Here is a 16,738-nt window from a genome sequence, read left to right as displayed (position 1 = left end):
GGCAAGGCACCAGCCAGCCAGCCACCCTCTTTGCCTTTCTCAACTTCTTCCTCTTGGCTGGCTTTCCGAGCTCAGCCCGGCCATATGTTTCCAAACCGGCGAACTTTCGGCGCAAACCCGCCCAACTTCGAGCCAACTCAAAGTTGGGGAAAGTGCAAGGAAAGCGCGCGCGCCTTACCTGGCCAGGTGAGGGTCCCCTTCCCTTTCTGCAAGACTCAGCAGCCGCAGGCAAGCGAGGCGACTGACTGAGCTCTTTCCTCGGAGAAATATAGGAAAGGAAGCCCCGTTCTTAGAAGCGCCCTTTGGCGTCCGCCCTGCCGGGCAGCCTTTTCTCAACTAGGCGCCTGCGAGGCAGGAGACCCAGCAGCTGAATCAGCCGCAGCAGGAGGAGGAGGAGGATGGAAAGACCGCCCAGCGCAGCCGCCGGGAAACCAGGCCTGGAGTCCAAGTGGCTGGCTGGGCGGAACTGGAACGGAGTCGAAGGCGCTTGTCTCGGGAAAGGATGGGGGGCGGGGGGGGGAAATGTTGGGGCGCCGTTTCGCAGCACCGGCTGCTTCCCCCCCCCCCCCTCAAAAAGCCGCCCGGGCTGGGATTTGCACAAGGTTCTCCAGCCCCAAACCACCGCCAGACAATCTTAAATTAAATAGAATAACAAGAGTAGGAAGGGACCTTGGAGGTCTTCTAGTCCAACCCCCTGCTTAGGCAGGAAACCCTACATCACTTCAGACAGATGGTTATCCAACATCTTCTTAAAAACTTCCAGTGTTGGAGCGTTCACAACTTGTGGAGGCAAGTCCTTCCACTGATTAATTCTTCTGTCAGGAAATTTCTCCTTAGTTCTAAGTTGCTTCTCTCCTTGATTAGTTTCCACCCATTGTTTCTTGTCCTGCCCTTTGGAGAATAGCTTGACTCCCTCTTCTTTGTGGCAGCCCCTGAGATATTGGAACACTGCTATCATGTCTCCCCTAGTTCTTCTTTTCATCGGACTAGACATATCCAGTTTCTGCAACCGTTCTTCATATGTTTTAGCCTCCAGTCCTCTAATCATATTTGATGCTCTTCTCTGCACTCTTTCTAGAGTCTCCACATCTTTTTTACATCGTGGCGACCAAAACTGAATGCAGTATTCCAAGTGTGGCATTACCAAAGTAGTCATTGGAATGTATGGCTGTGAAAGCTGGACCATAAGAAAGGCCATAGAATTGAGGCCTTTGAACTCTGGTGCTGGAGAAGACTCCTGCGAGTCCCTTGGATTGCAAGGCGATCCAACCGGTCAGTCCTAGAGGAGACCAACCCTGACTGCTCTTTAGAAGGCCAGATCCTGAAAATGAAACTGAAATACTTTGGCCACCTAATGAGAAGGAAGGACTCACTGGAGAAGAGCCTAATGCTGGGAACTATTGAGGGCAAAAGAAGAAGGGGACAGCAGAGAATAAGGTGGCTGGATGGAATCACTAAAGCATGATTTAAGCATGAGCTTAAATGGACTCCAGAGCAGGGGTCTCCAACCTTGGTCCCTTTAAGACTTGTGGACTTCAACTCCCAGAGTCCCTCTGAGCAAAGCTGGCTGGCTGAGGAACTCTGGGAGTTGAATTCCACAAGTCTTAAAGGGACCAAGCTTGGAGACCCCTGCTCCAGAGGATGGTAGAGGACAGGAAGGCCTGGAGGAACATTGTCCATGGGGTCACAATGGGTCGGACACGACTTTGCAACTAACAACAAATGCAGACACTGGGATTGGGTGACCAGAGTGACTGAATTGTATCCAAGGGGGGCTTCAGGGGTCCTGGAGAACAGACTAAAGATATGCAAGGGATGCCCATATTTCTTCTTCAAGGTCTCCCCACCCCCACTCCTTCCCTCTATTCTGGAAAAGCAGGGCAGTTTAGCTGGGAATTGCGTCTTCTTCAGAACCACCCTGTAGTACATTGTAGGAAGTCAGAGTAGGGTGCTGTGGTTGGGAAACTGGCTTTTCCTGTATAATCAATAGTTTTTTTCATTTAAAAAAAAGGAGTTAGTAGAGAAAACAGCGAAGTTTCCGGTGTACCATATATAAAATCATATGGAAGTGGTAGCATGGCTTTGCCACAAAAATCTAAAATCTCCGTTTCAAAGGAGCAAGTTATTCCGTGCTTGGCTTGAAACTTCTACACCAGGGGTGGGAGACTATGGCCCCTTTACAACCTGTGGACTTCAACCCCCAGAATTCCTGAGCCAGCATGACTCCATCTTTCTTTTGCTTCCCAGACCTGCGAAGGTGGTAAATGCAAGGATTGCTGGTAAAGTTACTTATTTATCACTGTCGTAATTGCAAATGGTCACTTTCCAAGGTGGTCACTAAACAAGGATGACCTATATCCTACTATGGTGTTCTTCTATACTGCCTAGTGTCTCTGGGATGAGTAGATAAGAACACTGCAAAAGTTCATCCTCATTGTCCTTGGTATTTAATCTTTTCCCAATCTCTCTCTCTCTCTCTCTCTTTCTCTCTCTCTCTCTCTGTGCGTGCGTGTGTGTGTGTCTCTCTGTCTCTGTCTGAAATTATAGCACTTTAAAAATGAAGCTATTTTATCTGAGCTTTCAGAGCTCACCTGGCCCATGTGATCAGATGCATCCACTTTGCCCTGATGAGCTATTAGGGACAGAATGCACTGTTAGGCTGCAAAGAACATGACAGTATGTCAGTTTGTTAAGATGTAGAATGTTTTTTCCTAACTTGCCCAGAACTCATGAAAGAGGAGAGGAAAGAGAACAGGGGTGGGCTTCAAAAATTTTAGCATGTGGTTCTCTGCCCAGCTGCTGGGTGAGCGTGGCCATGGTGGGCGTGGCCTAGTCACTGCAGCACTATGGGAGGTGTTTTTGCCCTCCCCGGGCCCTGGAGGTTTCTTTTGAGCCTCCGGGAGGGCAAAAAACAGCCTCCCCAGGCCTTGGAGGCCAGAAACAGGCCTGTTTCCGGCCTTCCCGAACTTCCGGTAGGCCCGTTTTTTGCCCTCCCTGAGTCTCTGCACACACCCTGCACTTACCTGCATCAAAAACAGGCTGCATGGGGACTCCTGGGAGGGGAGGAGTGGGGTGGGCAGGGCCAGCCAGGATTGGGATTTGGGGGTTCTCCAAACTGCACAGAATCTTAGCTACAGGTTCTCCCGAACCCCTGCGAACTCCCAGCAGCCCCACCTCTGAAAGGGAGGAATTGAATATTTGCATGGTCTCTCCAAAACCTCCAGTCTTGAGTACAGCTCAACCAGCATCTTGGGTTTGGAGAGCCGTTTAGGTAGGAAACTCAAGTCTCTTTGCTACACGAGAGCCAGGGACAATGAGATGAAAACCCCTCGTTCAGAAGTTCTGCCTGTAAATCAGTGGTGAAATCTACATTTCTTTCCTACCGGTTCTGTGGGTGTGGCTTGATGGGCGTGGCTTAGTGGGGCCATGTGACTGGATGGGTGTGGCTATGTAACCATGTGACGGGGGGTGTCAAAAGACAGAAACTCACTAACAATGTCCTGCTGGAGCAGGGTTGGACTAGATGACCTCCAGGTCCCTTCCAGCCCTGGATTATCCTCTGAAGCTGCGTCTAGTGCCAGGTTTGTAGTCCTTCCTTCCTCTCCTTTTTCCTCCCTCCCTCCCTCCCTCCTTTCTTTCTTTTTCTTTCTTTCTCTCTCTCTCTCTCCAACGAACACCCCCCTTTTTTTGCCTAGCCGGCTTCAGCTTTTTTACCTTTTAAAAAATGCTTTTAAAAGTAAAAAAAAAAAAAACGCCTCTGATGATCAGGCACCTCAACCGGGATTGTCAGAGCCTTGTTTTAACCCTTTAAAAGCATTTTTTTACAACCCCTTCGGCCAAAGAAGTTGTAAAAAAATGCTTTTAAAAGGTTTTTTTTTTTTTAAAAAGGCACTGACGATCGCGTGGCTCAGCTGGGCATGGGGGGCGGGGCAGGGATTTTTGCTACTGGTTCTCCAAACCACCCACCACCATTGCTACCGGATCAACCGATCCGGTCCGAACAGGAATCATTTCACCCCTGCTGTAAATGGATGTACAATCGTAACAATCAATCTGTTGCTCCATTCACTATGGATGGGTGACTTTCATGCCCTGTTATTCCTTCTTATGGGTCTTTTCTTTTTATGCTGGATTTCGGTTAGACCAGAGTTTCTCAACTTCAGCAATTTGAAGATGTGTGGACTTCAATTCCCAGAAGCTGTGCTGCCTGGGGAATTCTGGGAGTTGAAGTCCACGTATCTTCAAGTTGGTGAAGTTGAGAAACACTGGATTAGACCAGGGGTCTCCAACCTTGGCAACTTTTAAGATTTGTGGACTTCAACTCCCAGAATTCCTCAGCCAGCTTCACTGGCTGAGGAATTCTGGGAGTTGAAGTCCACAAGTCTTAAAGTTGCCAAGGTTGGAGACCCCTGGATTAGACAGTTCCTCAGAGATATAAACCCTTCAAGCAGGGGAGACCCCATCACCCAAGCTAGGTGGAAAAATTAAATTCAGGTAAACAGAAAGCAAAAAGATGTGTAGAATTTAGAAATTTAATTAATAATAAAATTAATAAATCACTGGGTTAAAAATTGTTTTTACTATGACATTTTTTTTTTTCAATACAATAAAACATAATGTTGTACCAGATGCTTGGCAACCTTGGAAGTTTGTTTGTTTTTTTAATGTATCACGTGCTGAAGTCTAGAACTGATGCCTACCCACCTGTTATATTTTCCCATATTGCACACAATATGGGTAAGGAATTTTAATTTCTTATTAATTCACCAGCTGCATGCCTAGGTTACGGCATCAAATGCCAGCTTGAGAGCCCAATCTATACTTGCACTTGAATTCTGCAACTGGGCCTCCAAATTGTGACTCCTTATTTTATCAGCTCTTGACCTTATTAAACGTTCTTGCCCTTTGCGTACTTCCCAAAATAATAGCCAGTGTCTCTCAACCTCAGCAACCTTAAGATGTGTGGACTTCAACTCCCAGAATTCCCCCCGGCGAGCCAGCTTCCTGGCTCATGCTACCTCCCATCAAAGTACATGCACATAGGATCGTCCTTTTAATGCTAAGCCTGTATCCTGTTGGTTTAATTCAGTGGAATTCATGGAATGAATTAAGCACAACAGATTCCTAATTCCATACACTTTCCTTCTACTGTCACCCATGCCAAGTCACTTATACTTTTGAATTATGGCAGTAAGTGCTCCAGTAGTGGGTTTCAAAAAATTTTTTACTACTGGTTCTGTGGGTGTGGCTTGGCTTGGTGGGCATGGCAGGGGAAGGATACTGGAAAATCTCCATTCCCACTCCACTCCAGGGAAGGTTACTGCAAAAATCCCCATTTCCTCCCGATCATTTGAGACATGGGAGGCAGAGAATAGATGGGGCGGGGCCAGTCAGAGGTGGTATTTACCGGTTCTCTGAACTACTCAAATTTTCCACTACCGATTCTCCAGAACTAGTCAGAACCAGTGGTGAGTTTCAAATTTTTTTACTACCGGTTCTGTGGATGTGGCTTGGTGGGCATGGCATGACTTGGTAGGTGTGGCTTGGTGGGCATGGCAGGGGAAGGATACTGTAAAATCTCCATTACCTCCCAATCAGCTGGGACTTGGGAGGCAAAGAATAGATGGGAGTGGGGCCAGTCAGAATTTTTACTACCGGTTCTCCGAACTACTCAAAATCTCTGCTACCGGTTCTCCAGAACTGGTCAGAACCTGCTGAAACCCACCTCTGGAGTCCTCACCTGTAGTTTACTTAACTCTGATTTACTGAAACGCACACACATATACAATTGGGTGTGCTCGCACAATATATTCATATAAAATCACAGTCCACAGCTGTAAAATCACATTGGCTAGTTCGCATAGCCTGTAAGTCATAGGAGAGAAGTAAACCGGATCTCATCTTAGTTATGCTCGTGAATCAAGCTGGTTGAGTTTCACACAGGCCCTGCCGAACACATCGATATGTAGAAAGTCGAGCAGTTTGATCCCTCTAATGACAAGTCAGATTCCTTTGGGATGCTCATGAGCAGGACTTGGTTTCAACCGTTTCTACGGCTGTTGATCCCTAATCAGAGATCTACCATTTCTGAAGGATAAACTTTGCTCGTCTCTTCCTGCCTGCAAGGAAGACTGTCTTGGGTGGACTGTCCGGATTTCCGATATCACAAACAGTAAAGAAAAATATTCCTTGCAGTTCTCCCAGGAATTGGAGATGAGGGAGTCAAGATTACACCTGCTTTTTCTTAATCTACTGCTATTCCTCCTCTTCTGTAAGAAGATCAGAATTATTGGCACACTATTGTTGGTTCTTCACATAATGCTCCATCTGTCCGCTAAGAACAGGATTTCTCAATCCTGGGCCACCAAGATGTATGATCAGCAATTCTCAGAATTCTGGCAGCTGCTGTCCAAGCATCTTAAAGTGGTTCAGGGTCAGAAACCTGGGTCTAGAACCTTTTTGGTGCCGAGTGCCCAAAGTGCGCACCTGCGCGCAAATTCACACACGGATGCGTGTGCAGGAAACTTTCCAGGCCCACAACAGAGCGTGGGGGCGCTGCGCGAGGCCCTCCTGCATCCCATTTTGGGCCTGAAAAGCCGCCTGCACTAACCTGCGCCCCCCCCCCACGCATGCGCCCTGCGCCCACGCATGCGTAGCAGAGACCCAAAGACCAGCTGGCTGGCGGGAGGCGTGTGCGCATGTGTGGTAAGGCTGGGCTGGGGCGACAGCTGGCTTGCTCAGAGAGGATTCTGCGTGCCACCTGGGTCTAGAGTGCAGAACATGCGACAAACCAAAATCCCACTGTAACTAAGGAATTGGTTACCCCAACGAGCCATGTTGATAAATGGTCTTGTTGGTATAGAACAGGGGTCTGCAAACTTGGCTCTTTTAAGACTTGTGGACTTCAACTCCTAGAGTACCTCAGCCAGCAAAGCTCGCTGAGAAACTCTGGGAGTTGAAGTCCACAAGTCTTAAAAGAACCAAGTTTGCAGACCGCTGGTATAGAACAAGATAAAATTATCTTAGTTCGGATGGACTGCAAGAATCCAGGACACCTATTCTTCTAGGAATCTAAATATTTGAACACATCACACATGTTGACTTGCCTAACCCCTCAAAAATTACAAGACTGGCACTAAAAGAATGCAATCGTTTGTCCCCAGTTAGTCAAACCACCTAGAGAAATTCCTTGTGAGTAGGAAAGGAAGTTCCTTGAATCTACACAGATCTTAATCTATAAGTTCTTTAAAATGTAGTTTTTGATGGAAAGAACATCTCCAAGCCACAGGCTTTGTTTGGGAAAAAAAACAAAAAAAAAGATGCCATTGCAAAGAAAAGACGGAAAACGATCGGAGGTCATATGTCCACTGCGGAGATTTGTGTGATGCGGCGATCAGAATCCATTTCGTAACGATAGTGGTACTCCTCCATCAGGTTCTGGCAAGCATCCCGTAGACCGTTCATCCAGGTCTTGATTCCCTCGCGATTCAGGTAAAGCACAAAGAGGAAGATGATGCCAATTATCCCCAGAACGATACCTAATGCAGCATAGGAGGACTGAAGGACATTTTCACTACGTTGACTGTAGTGGCACTCCAGATCTGCTCCCACTAGTTCCACCAAGGAGGTGTTCTTGAGATCCTGGGGGGAAATGCAGGCTAGTTTTTCCACATCTACTACTTGTCGGCTTTGGTTCAGCCAGGTGACCAGTTCTTCAATGTCACAGTTGCATACAAAAGGATTGTCTTTCAGAAAGAGGCTAAGGTGGGACTGCCTCTCCAGGGCCAACAAAGCTTCACTCCTCAAAGTTTTGAAGGCATTTGAGGTCAAATCAAGGTACTTCAGGTGGAGTCCAGAAAAGGTAGAGTTCTTAATATCGATCAAGGAATTGTTCCTCAAGTCTAAGTACTCAAGCTTAGGGAGGCTGGAGAACATTCCAAGCGGCAAGTAGATGATCTTGTTGCTGGTGAGTTCAAGCTTGGAGAGATTCTGGAAACCCCCTTGGACAAGGGCAGCTGCCACCGGACGGATGGCAGAGAAGTTGTACAGTGAGTGACTGAGATTCAGCTCCTGGATTGAATTGTTTCTAGCACTGAAAGCATCAGGGTGGATGGTGACTAAGTGGTTATAACTCAAGTCCAAGTAACGCAGGTTCTGGAGACCAGAGAAGGCGTGGGACTCCACAGCATTAATCCTGGGAGATGAAAGGGGACAACACAGCCATCATTCGAGAGTAACCTCATCTGAAATATATATTTAAACATTTCTTTAATCTTTTTATTGCTAGACCCCCACTCGTAAAGCCAGTCAACAGGAAGATGAAGGAACATTCCATAGAACTCAAAAGGGGATCTCTGGCATATCTAACTCAAAGGACCAGGCAGCGGCTAATAAAGAGAAAAATGTTGATTGACAGCTGATAACAAAGATGTAGTGCAGGCAGTTTTAATTTGTAGGATTTTACTGGGGGTGGGGAGTGCAGGCTGCTTAAATTTCTTTCTTTCCTCCTTGGGCTCATAAGCATCTGCAAGCCAGCAGGATTTTGAACAGGTCACATAAAGAAAAGGAGTAAAGCCCATTTCTTTCAGCATGGTAATTTTGACCAGAAGGAATTGTGAAACTGACTAGATCAGGTTTTCCGATAACATGAGGTATGGAATTACGGTACAAACAGAGAATTTGCAAAGCACCAAGAGAACGTAGAGAAAACCAGTAAATAACATATTTATTTGATTATACATGTAATAACAGCAGCAAGAATTGCTTTTGCACAAAACTGGAAAACAGAGAAAATATCCCTGGAAGGAGAAGTTATTAAAAAAAATTTAGATTGTGCAGAAATGAATAGATTAACCTTGATGATCAAAGAAAGAGAGGATTCAGAATATTTTAAGCTATGGGATCCATTTTACCATTGGTTAGAAAAAAGATTTAGATAAGCAATTGATAGTTATGTAAGGAAATGGTATAATTAGAATATTGTACTTGTGAAAAAATTGAAATGGATTAAATTGAAATGAAGAAAGAAGAAACAACAAAAAGATGGAGCCATGAAGAAAACACCGAGATGTCACATGGAAGGAATGACTGATGTATTAAATGTTAGTTTGTTTATAAAATAAAAAATATTTTGCAGACAAAAAAAAAAAAGAGAGAGCGAACGTAGAGAACTGGTATTCATTCTCTCTTTTGGTTTCATCCAGGACTGAGAGACAGGAAACCTACATCAAAGGTCCAGGAATGATGCAATGAGGATTATAACTGTATAGTTGGACTACATAAAAATTGCACATTGGACCACAGAGAAAAATACCAAATTATTGGCTGCCCAGAAGGCTTGGCACGCTTATTAAGTGTAAGCCTCATGCTCACAATTTACATCAATGTTTTTCCAAACTTGACTACTTTTAAGGTGTATGGACTTCAACTCTGAGAATTCCTTAACCAGCATTTGGAAACAATACTTTAATCAAAATGCCTCATGCGCAGCACAGGCCTGCTGTAAAAACAGGACCCATCTCCACCATCATTTCCTTCCAATGTTGCAGTAGGTTGAAAATAATAAAAATGGAGGCTTCTGCATAGCATAATGGAAGCGTGCCCATCCCCCCCACCCCCGATGGGTCAAAGATGAACTGGGGGGATCAATAGTATCTTGGGTTGGCTTGAAGGAGCAACAAGGAACATCCTCACTATTTACCTTTTTGCCAATTGAGAATTGTGTAACTGCCAAAGCAGCTGGGTTGTGTCTAGGCAAACGCCCTCTCCTGGCAATCACTCTGAGAAAGTGGCCACCGTATTTTGCAGGTAGTCCTAGACATGAGACTATTCATTTACTGTTTGAAGTTACAACAATGCTGGAAAAAAGTGACTTACAACCAGTCTGTTATGACCCAGGCCCAAGTAGGTTGTAGTAGACGCAATCAGTTCAGACGCAATCAAATTCTTCATAACGCAATTCTTCAGTCTTATCATGTAACCTTGGTCTAATTAGGCAAACTGCCAAAGGCTTTTCTTGGCAAAAGTTCAAAAGCAGAAGATGCCGACAAGAAATAAATGCAGCAAGACAAGGCTATCAACGTTGTTTTCCAGCAAAGAGCCCAAACACCCTTGCTGGTCTTTTAAGCCTTATGGGAGGGGCCAATCATCTCTTGGCCCACTCCCGAGTCATCCTCTTTGCTTTAGCTGCTCTTGCCTTCTGGCAGCTCTTCTCATGCGTGCATTAGGAACAGGAGGAGCCTGTTCTGGAGGCTCTGGAATCCACACATCACTCCCAGATGGCCCTGGCCCCACCTCTTCCTCCAACGCAGAGCCCTCATCTGGGCCTTCCCCAGCCTCCAGGACTAGCCCATGTTCTTCCTCAGCCTCATCACTGTCTGACTCCGTTGCCAGTTCCGCAGGCAGCGGAACTTACAAACACAACACAGTCCTTGCACTTACAACCATCACAGCATTCCCATGACTACATGATCAACATTTGGGCACTTGGCTAACTGGCATGTATTTATGATGGCTGCAGTGTCCTGGGGTCACCTGATCTCCATTTGCAACTTTCCCAGCTAACTTTCAACTCAATGGAGGAAACCAGATTCCTTTAACAAATGGGTGATTCACTTAAGAACCGCAGCAAAAAAAAAAAGTCGTAAAATTGGGCACGACTCACTTAACTGCCTCGCTTAGCAACAGAAGTTCCAGCCAGGTCACGGCCTACTCGCCGCAGCCAACGCACCATGGCCAACTTGCCCCAGCTAACTTGCTATGAACAAATTCAGCATGGCCAACTCGCCACAGCCAATTCACCGCGGGACAATTTGCCGCAGAACAAGAGTTACACAAATGTCATAGAAACGGTGGAATATAATCATTAAAAAAAGGATACCAAAGGAGAAACAAAATGAAATGTGAATAACAAACATTAAAAATACTTTTAAAATTATTTTAAATAATTACAATGAATTGTTGAATTGTTCCATGGCGAGTTGTCCTGTAGCGAGTTGGCCATGGCAAGTTGGCCTTGGTGAGTTGGCTGCAGCGAGTTGATCTAAAATGGATAGCTAACATCAAAAAAGGACAACAAAGAATGATCTTTCTGTGCCAATTCAGAAAAGTTAAACTGCCCAAGGAGCTGATGATCCAGTTCTATAGAAGAATTATTGAGTCTGTCATCTGCACCTCCATAACTGTCTGGTTTGGTTCTGCAACCCAACAAGACAGACACAGACTTCAGAGAATAATTAGAACTGCAGAAAAAACAATGGCTACCAACCTGCCTTCCATTGAGGACCTGTATACTGCACGAATCAAAAAGAGGGCTGTGAAAATATTTACAGACCCCTCACATCCTGGACATAAACTGTTTCAACTCCTACCCTCAAAACGACGCTACAGAGCACTGCACACCAGAACAACTAGACACAAGGACAGTTTTTCCCCGAACGCCATCACTCTGCTAAACAAATAATTCCCTCAATACTGTCAAACTATTTACTAAATCTACTATTAATCTTCTCATCGTTCCCATTACCCATTTCCTTCCACTTATGACTGTATGATATAACTTAGTTGCTTGTATCCTTACAATTTATATTGATATTGTTTCCTGATAGCTTAATTGTAGCCTATAACTATCATTAAGTGTTGTATCATTAAGTGTTAAATTTGTACCGTATGACTATCATTAAGTGTTGTAAGTGTTGTACCTTGATGAAGGTATCTTTTCTTTTATGTACACTGAGAGCGTATGCACCAAAGACAAATTCCTTGTGTGTCCAATCACACTTGGCCAATAAAAAATTCTATTCTATTCTGTTCTGTTCTGTTCTGTTCTGTTCTGTTCTGTTCTGTTGTATTGTATTGTATTGTATTCTATTCTATTCTATTCTATTCTATTCTATTCTATTCTATTCTATTCTATTCTATCCATTACGTTTCAGTCCCAATTATTACTGTAAATCAAGGACTACCTGTACTTTCCCCCCAATGCTTGAGGCCCTTAACCTAATATGCTCCTACCCTGTAGCCTTCTTAAGCCAATAGTAACAAGGGCAGCCCTGTCTCCTATCCTATTCCATTTCATCTTAGTTCTTCACCCACTAGGAAGCTTTACCTGTTGTTAGCCAAGGAGAGTGTGACCAGATTGCGGAGTCCTTGGAAATCCTGGCTACCAACATAGGCAATCTGGTTGCCAGTTATAAAGAGGTTGCGGGTGTACCCAGGAATACCAGCTGGGATGGAGGTCAGTTCCTTCTGGACGCACTTCACTGTACGAGCTGGCTCAGAACATTCACAAGGAACAGGGCACGGTTGGCAGGGAAGGGGTACCAGAAACAGCAAAAGGAAGGTCCAACCACCGTAGAGGCCCCCAGGGGTCATTTCCAACAAATGCCAATTGTAGCAATTCCTGGCTGACAAAGGAAGAAAAAAGATGATCAGAATCCATAAACAGAATCTATTCCAAGACAGGGAAAGAAGAGGAATCTCCATATAAAGACAGTTTGACCTACAATTCTATTGTGTTGGTCTACAGTTCCCAAAACTCCCAGTCAACATCATTAACAGAGAAATGTCCCAAAGTATAAAATATCAAGATAGGCCTCCAGCACTGGTACTGTAGCATATTTTTCTGTGACCCAAGTGCAGGATGTGGGATAAATCTCTTTTACGTTACAGGATAGCAAATTTCAGTTGAATATTTAAGAAGAATTTAGCAGTGGCAAGAACTGAACAAGAAAAAAACAATTGCTACCAACCTGCCTTCCATTGAGGACCTGCATACTGCACGAATCAAAAAGAGGGCTGTGAAAATATCTACAGATCCCTTGCATCCTGGACATAAACTGTTTCAACTCCTACCCTCAAAACGACGCTACAGAGCATTGCACACCAGAACAACTAGACACAAGAACAGTTTTTTCCCGAAAGCATCTCTCTGCTAAATAAATGATTCCCTCAACTATTCAAACTAAATAGTTTAGTCAAACTATTTATTATTTACTAAATCTGCACTACTATTAATCTTCTCATCGTTCCCATCACCCATCTCCTTCCACTTATGACTGTATGACTGTAACTTTGTTGCTTGTATCCTTACGATTTATATTGATATTCCTAATTGCTCATTTGTACCCAATGACTATCATTAAGTATTGTACCTTATGATTCTTGATGATCTTTTCTTTTATGTACACTGAGAGCATCTGCACCAAGACAAATTCCTTGTGTGTCCAATCACACTTGGCCAATAAAACTCTATTCTATTCTATTCTATTCTATTCTATTCTATTCTATTCTATTCTATTCTATTCTATTCTAGAGTGGAATCATTGGGGAATGGCTTTGGGAGGTGGTGAACCCTTCTCTAGAGGGGTTCAGATAAACTCTCTGTAGGAGTGCTAAACAGAAGGGACCCAAAGACTTTCCATCCCAGCCAAAACTTTATTTGGCTTGTACTAGATTATTTCATAGTACTTCATAGAACTTCAGATTCCACTTTTTGGACTTAGCATTCTAAATACTTCAGAGATAAATATATATATTCACACAAACATCACAAAACCTCTTAACAAAACCTTCCTAAGCTGAAAAGGTTGATCAAGATCAAGCTGTAAAGTTATCCATTTACATCCGTCTGGAAGATGGAAGAAGTTTATCTTTTGCAATCTGGCCATCCTAGGCTCTCAGGCTTTGCACGCAACTCTCACGCCCAACATTTCTGGTTCAATGAATCAGGTAGCAAATGAGAATTAAGCCATTCCTCTACAGCAGGGGTCTCCTTGGCAACTTTAAGACTGGTGGACTTCAACTCCCAGAATTCTGGGAGTTGAAGTCCATAAGTCTTAAAGTTGCCAAGTTTGGACACCCCTGCTCTATAGTCTCTGAAGAGCCTAGTATAGGCTTAGAATAGGGCATGCCATCTTTCTCCAGTGCCAACTTTCCAGCTGTGTGGAATTTCACTGTTAACATTTTTTTTACTGCGCAGTTAGTGAAATGTTGAGGCTCTTGAAGTAAGTGAGTGGAGCGGGAGACATTGTTTTTTGTAGGTGCTTAAAAAAAGAAGACATCATTTCCTCTTCCTTAAAAAAAGTTCTGATTTGTTACTCCTTATTCACATGGGGAATATTTCATCGCAGTTGAAATGGGATGTCCGTTCTAAAAAGTTAGAACTGGATTGTCTCATTCCTTCTTCATTCTGGGATGGGAGCTAACGGGAGGGGTCCAGGCTGGAGAAGGCAAAGTAAATGAATTTGGTAAGAAGGTTTATCTTACAATACCTGGTAAATATAGATAAAAGATAAGATTTGAACTGCAATTCTATTTTAGCCATTAAGATCCTGACCTGTTCAAATATCTGTCATAAAGCAAAACTACTTTTTTAAAGTAACCCTATAATAATTACTCCATTATCAAGACAACAGGTGAGTTTGACATTCCTCATCCGGGGGTCCTTCCACTGTGCTGGACAATATCTCCTGCCAGGATGAGTAATGGATTTTTCTTGTCTAAGGTTTTCATTTCGCCCTCCACCCCCCACTATGTTGGCAGTTGTCATAAATACACCACAACTCAATCTTCTGGTCACACCTGCTTACAGAATGAAGGAGGAATGAGACAATATAGTTCTAACTTTCTAGAACAGACATCCCATTTCGACTACGATGAAATATTCCCCATGTGCATAAGGGGCAACAAATCAGAACTTATTATTAAGGAAAAGTAAAGGATGTCTTCTTCTTTTTTAAGCACCTACGAAAAACAATGTCTCCCACTCCCACTCCACTCCATCACCTCAAGACTCTCAACATTTCACTAACTGGGCAGTAAAAAAATGTTAACTGTGAAATTCCACAAGCTGGAAAATTGGCACTGGAGAAAGATGGCATGCCCTATTCTCACCCATACTAGGCTCTTCAGAGACTCTATAGAGCAAGGGTCTCCAACCTTGGCAACTTTAAGACTTGTGGACTTTGAATCAGCTCCCAGAATTTCGACTACAATGGAAGAGACTCCTGAAATATTTCCCATGTGCATTTTAACTCCCTGCAACCAAAAGGCAGCATAAGAGAGAACGTCAGAACTTATTTCTCAGGAAATGTCTTTTTTTTTTTAAAAAAAAAAGCACCTATAAAAGATAATAAAATAGAATATAATTTTTTATTGGTCAAATGTGATTGGACACACAAGGAATTCGTCTTGGTGCAGGTGCTCTCAGTGTAGGTAAAAGAAAAGATACCTTCATCAAGGTACAATACTTAACAACACTTAACGATAGTCCTAGGGTACAAATTTAACACTTAATGATACAACACTTAATGACAGACATAGGCTACAATTAAGCAATCAGGTGATGTCCCCTCCTACATCTGAAGAGTCTCAACATTTCATTTAAAAAAAGAAAAACCCTCCATCAATTCCAGACCACCCCTTAGCCAGAGTGGATCCTGGAGACAATAATTATTACATTTCCATCCTATTATCCTCAGTGCTCCAAGGGACTCCCACACACGACAGTAAGAGACAACAAGCATACAAATCATTATTAAAATAATATCCCTAATAATAATAATACCTAATAAAATAAGGTAAAATAAAAGATCAGCCAGCACCCACCGGGGAAAAGGTTATTTGTTGCAGGGCAAGTCAGTTTAAAAGCTGGACGTCTGGTCTGCACCTCAGGGACTTCTCCATCTCTCCAGGCTGAAGTTAGCTGGCTGCCTGCTCGCCCCTCTGCCCTTTTCACTGCCTCCCACCCACCCACCCCGACCAAATCGGGGGGGGGGGCAAGCAGCCAATCAGAGGACGGGTCTGCCACCCCCACCCAACCCCCTCTCCAACCCAACCCTCAATACAGCCCCCTCCCCAAAACGACCCCCCCCGTCTCCCCCTCTGCGTTTAACAAACGCACCCCACTAACGGCTTCTCCGGGCGGCTAGACAGACGCACAAATCAAAAAGCGCCATTTCTTTTCAAAAAAAAAACCAAAAACCGGGTGGGGGGGACGCGAAACTGAGGCAAACTTCTCCCGGGGGAGCAGCCGGGCTGCTTGCTTTTTTAGCCCTCCCCACGACCCCCGCCTACCCAGCCTTGAGGAAGGCAAAAGGGGAAGAAAAAAAAAGAGTCCCCCTTCCCCTTCTCCGGCGCGGATCCGCCGGGCCAGACAATGGGATGCGATGGGCTCCGACTAGGGGCGAAGAAGGCGGGGATGCCGGGCATTGGGGGTCCCGCCTCGTTTTCCCAGCCTTCCGAGCCCGCCCCCTTAAAGACAGACCCGCCCGTCTGGCAGAGCTCGTTTCTCCCCCCCCTCACACTCCCCCTAATCTTTCCCTGCACCCTCCCTGAGGCTGGGGTCTTATTTGCCCCAGCAACAGCTGCCAAAATAAAAAATAAAAAAGATGGGGGGGGTGTCATTTATGTGGTTTCTTCCTTCCATCACTTAATAAGGCAGCATCTTTTTCCGCCCAGCTGCCCTCAGCTGGTACCCTCCCCATGTGATTGGTGTGTGACCATCTTTATCATGCCCAGCTTAGCACATCTGGGGAAAAAGGTGTCCCCCGTTTCTGGAGAGGTCATCTGGACGTCTATCAATCTGGAATGAGCTGCAACTACTTTTAACGCATCCGGGTGGAAATTAAAGCCTGGGTTGGTTGGTTGGTTGGTTGGTTGATTCAGTGGTGGGTTTCAAAAATTTTTACTACCGGTTCTGTGGGTGTGGCTTGGTGGGTGTGGCATGGCATGATGGGCA

General features: G+C 44.7%; 2 protein-coding genes across 6 annotated transcripts in view; both read right to left on the bottom strand.

Moving 5' to 3' along the window:
* The window catches only part of SYTL1 (synaptotagmin like 1), a 79,056-nt gene extending 78,666 nt beyond the window's left edge, over positions 1-390 (bottom strand). For all 4 annotated transcript variants that reach the window (XM_058196506.1, XM_058196507.1, XM_058196512.1 and 1 more), the window contains exon 1: positions 179-390. The gene's annotated coding sequence lies outside the window, so the exon portion shown is untranslated. The remainder of the gene's footprint in view (positions 1-178) is intronic.
* A 4,189-nt stretch (positions 391-4,579) lies between these two features.
* On the bottom strand, positions 4,580-15,722 carry LOC131204879 (trophoblast glycoprotein-like). 2 transcript variants are annotated; one of them, XM_058196513.1, is made up of 3 exons: positions 15,607-15,722; positions 12,107-12,404; positions 4,580-8,194 (listed from the first exon to the last, which is right to left on the bottom strand). In XM_058196513.1, the coding sequence occupies exons 2-3, from the start codon at positions 12,370-12,372 to the stop codon at positions 7,357-7,359; spliced, it is 1,104 nt and encodes a 367-aa protein (XP_058052496.1). In that variant the 5' UTR covers positions 12,373-12,404; positions 15,607-15,722; the 3' UTR covers positions 4,580-7,356. The 2 variants fall into 2 exon arrangements, with proteins under 2 accessions (XP_058052496.1, XP_058052497.1); XM_058196514.1 differs by lacking the exon at positions 15,607-15,722 and adding an exon at positions 10,951-11,041 and having other exon boundaries at positions 12,107-12,240.
* Positions 15,723-16,738: the final 1,016 nt, after the last annotated feature.

Source organism: Ahaetulla prasina, chromosome 10 (genome assembly GCF_028640845.1).
Source record: "Ahaetulla prasina isolate Xishuangbanna chromosome 10, ASM2864084v1, whole genome shotgun sequence".
Classification (NCBI taxonomy): Eukaryota; Metazoa; Chordata; class Lepidosauria; order Squamata; family Colubridae; genus Ahaetulla; species Ahaetulla prasina.
Note: the sequence above shows the minus strand (reverse complement) of the source record. Positions and strands in the feature narration are given on the sequence as shown.

Excerpts from the sequence above, each read along its gene's own strand:
- LOC131204879 (XM_058196513.1), bottom strand. The coding sequence starts at position 12,372 with ATGACCCCTGGGGGCCTCTACGGTGGTTGGACCTTCCTTTTGCTGTTT. Across the intron at positions 8,195-12,106 it reads CTCTCCTTGGCTAACAACAG|GATTAATGCTGTGGAGTCCC; the intron begins GTAAAGCTTCCT and ends TTCATCTCCCAG.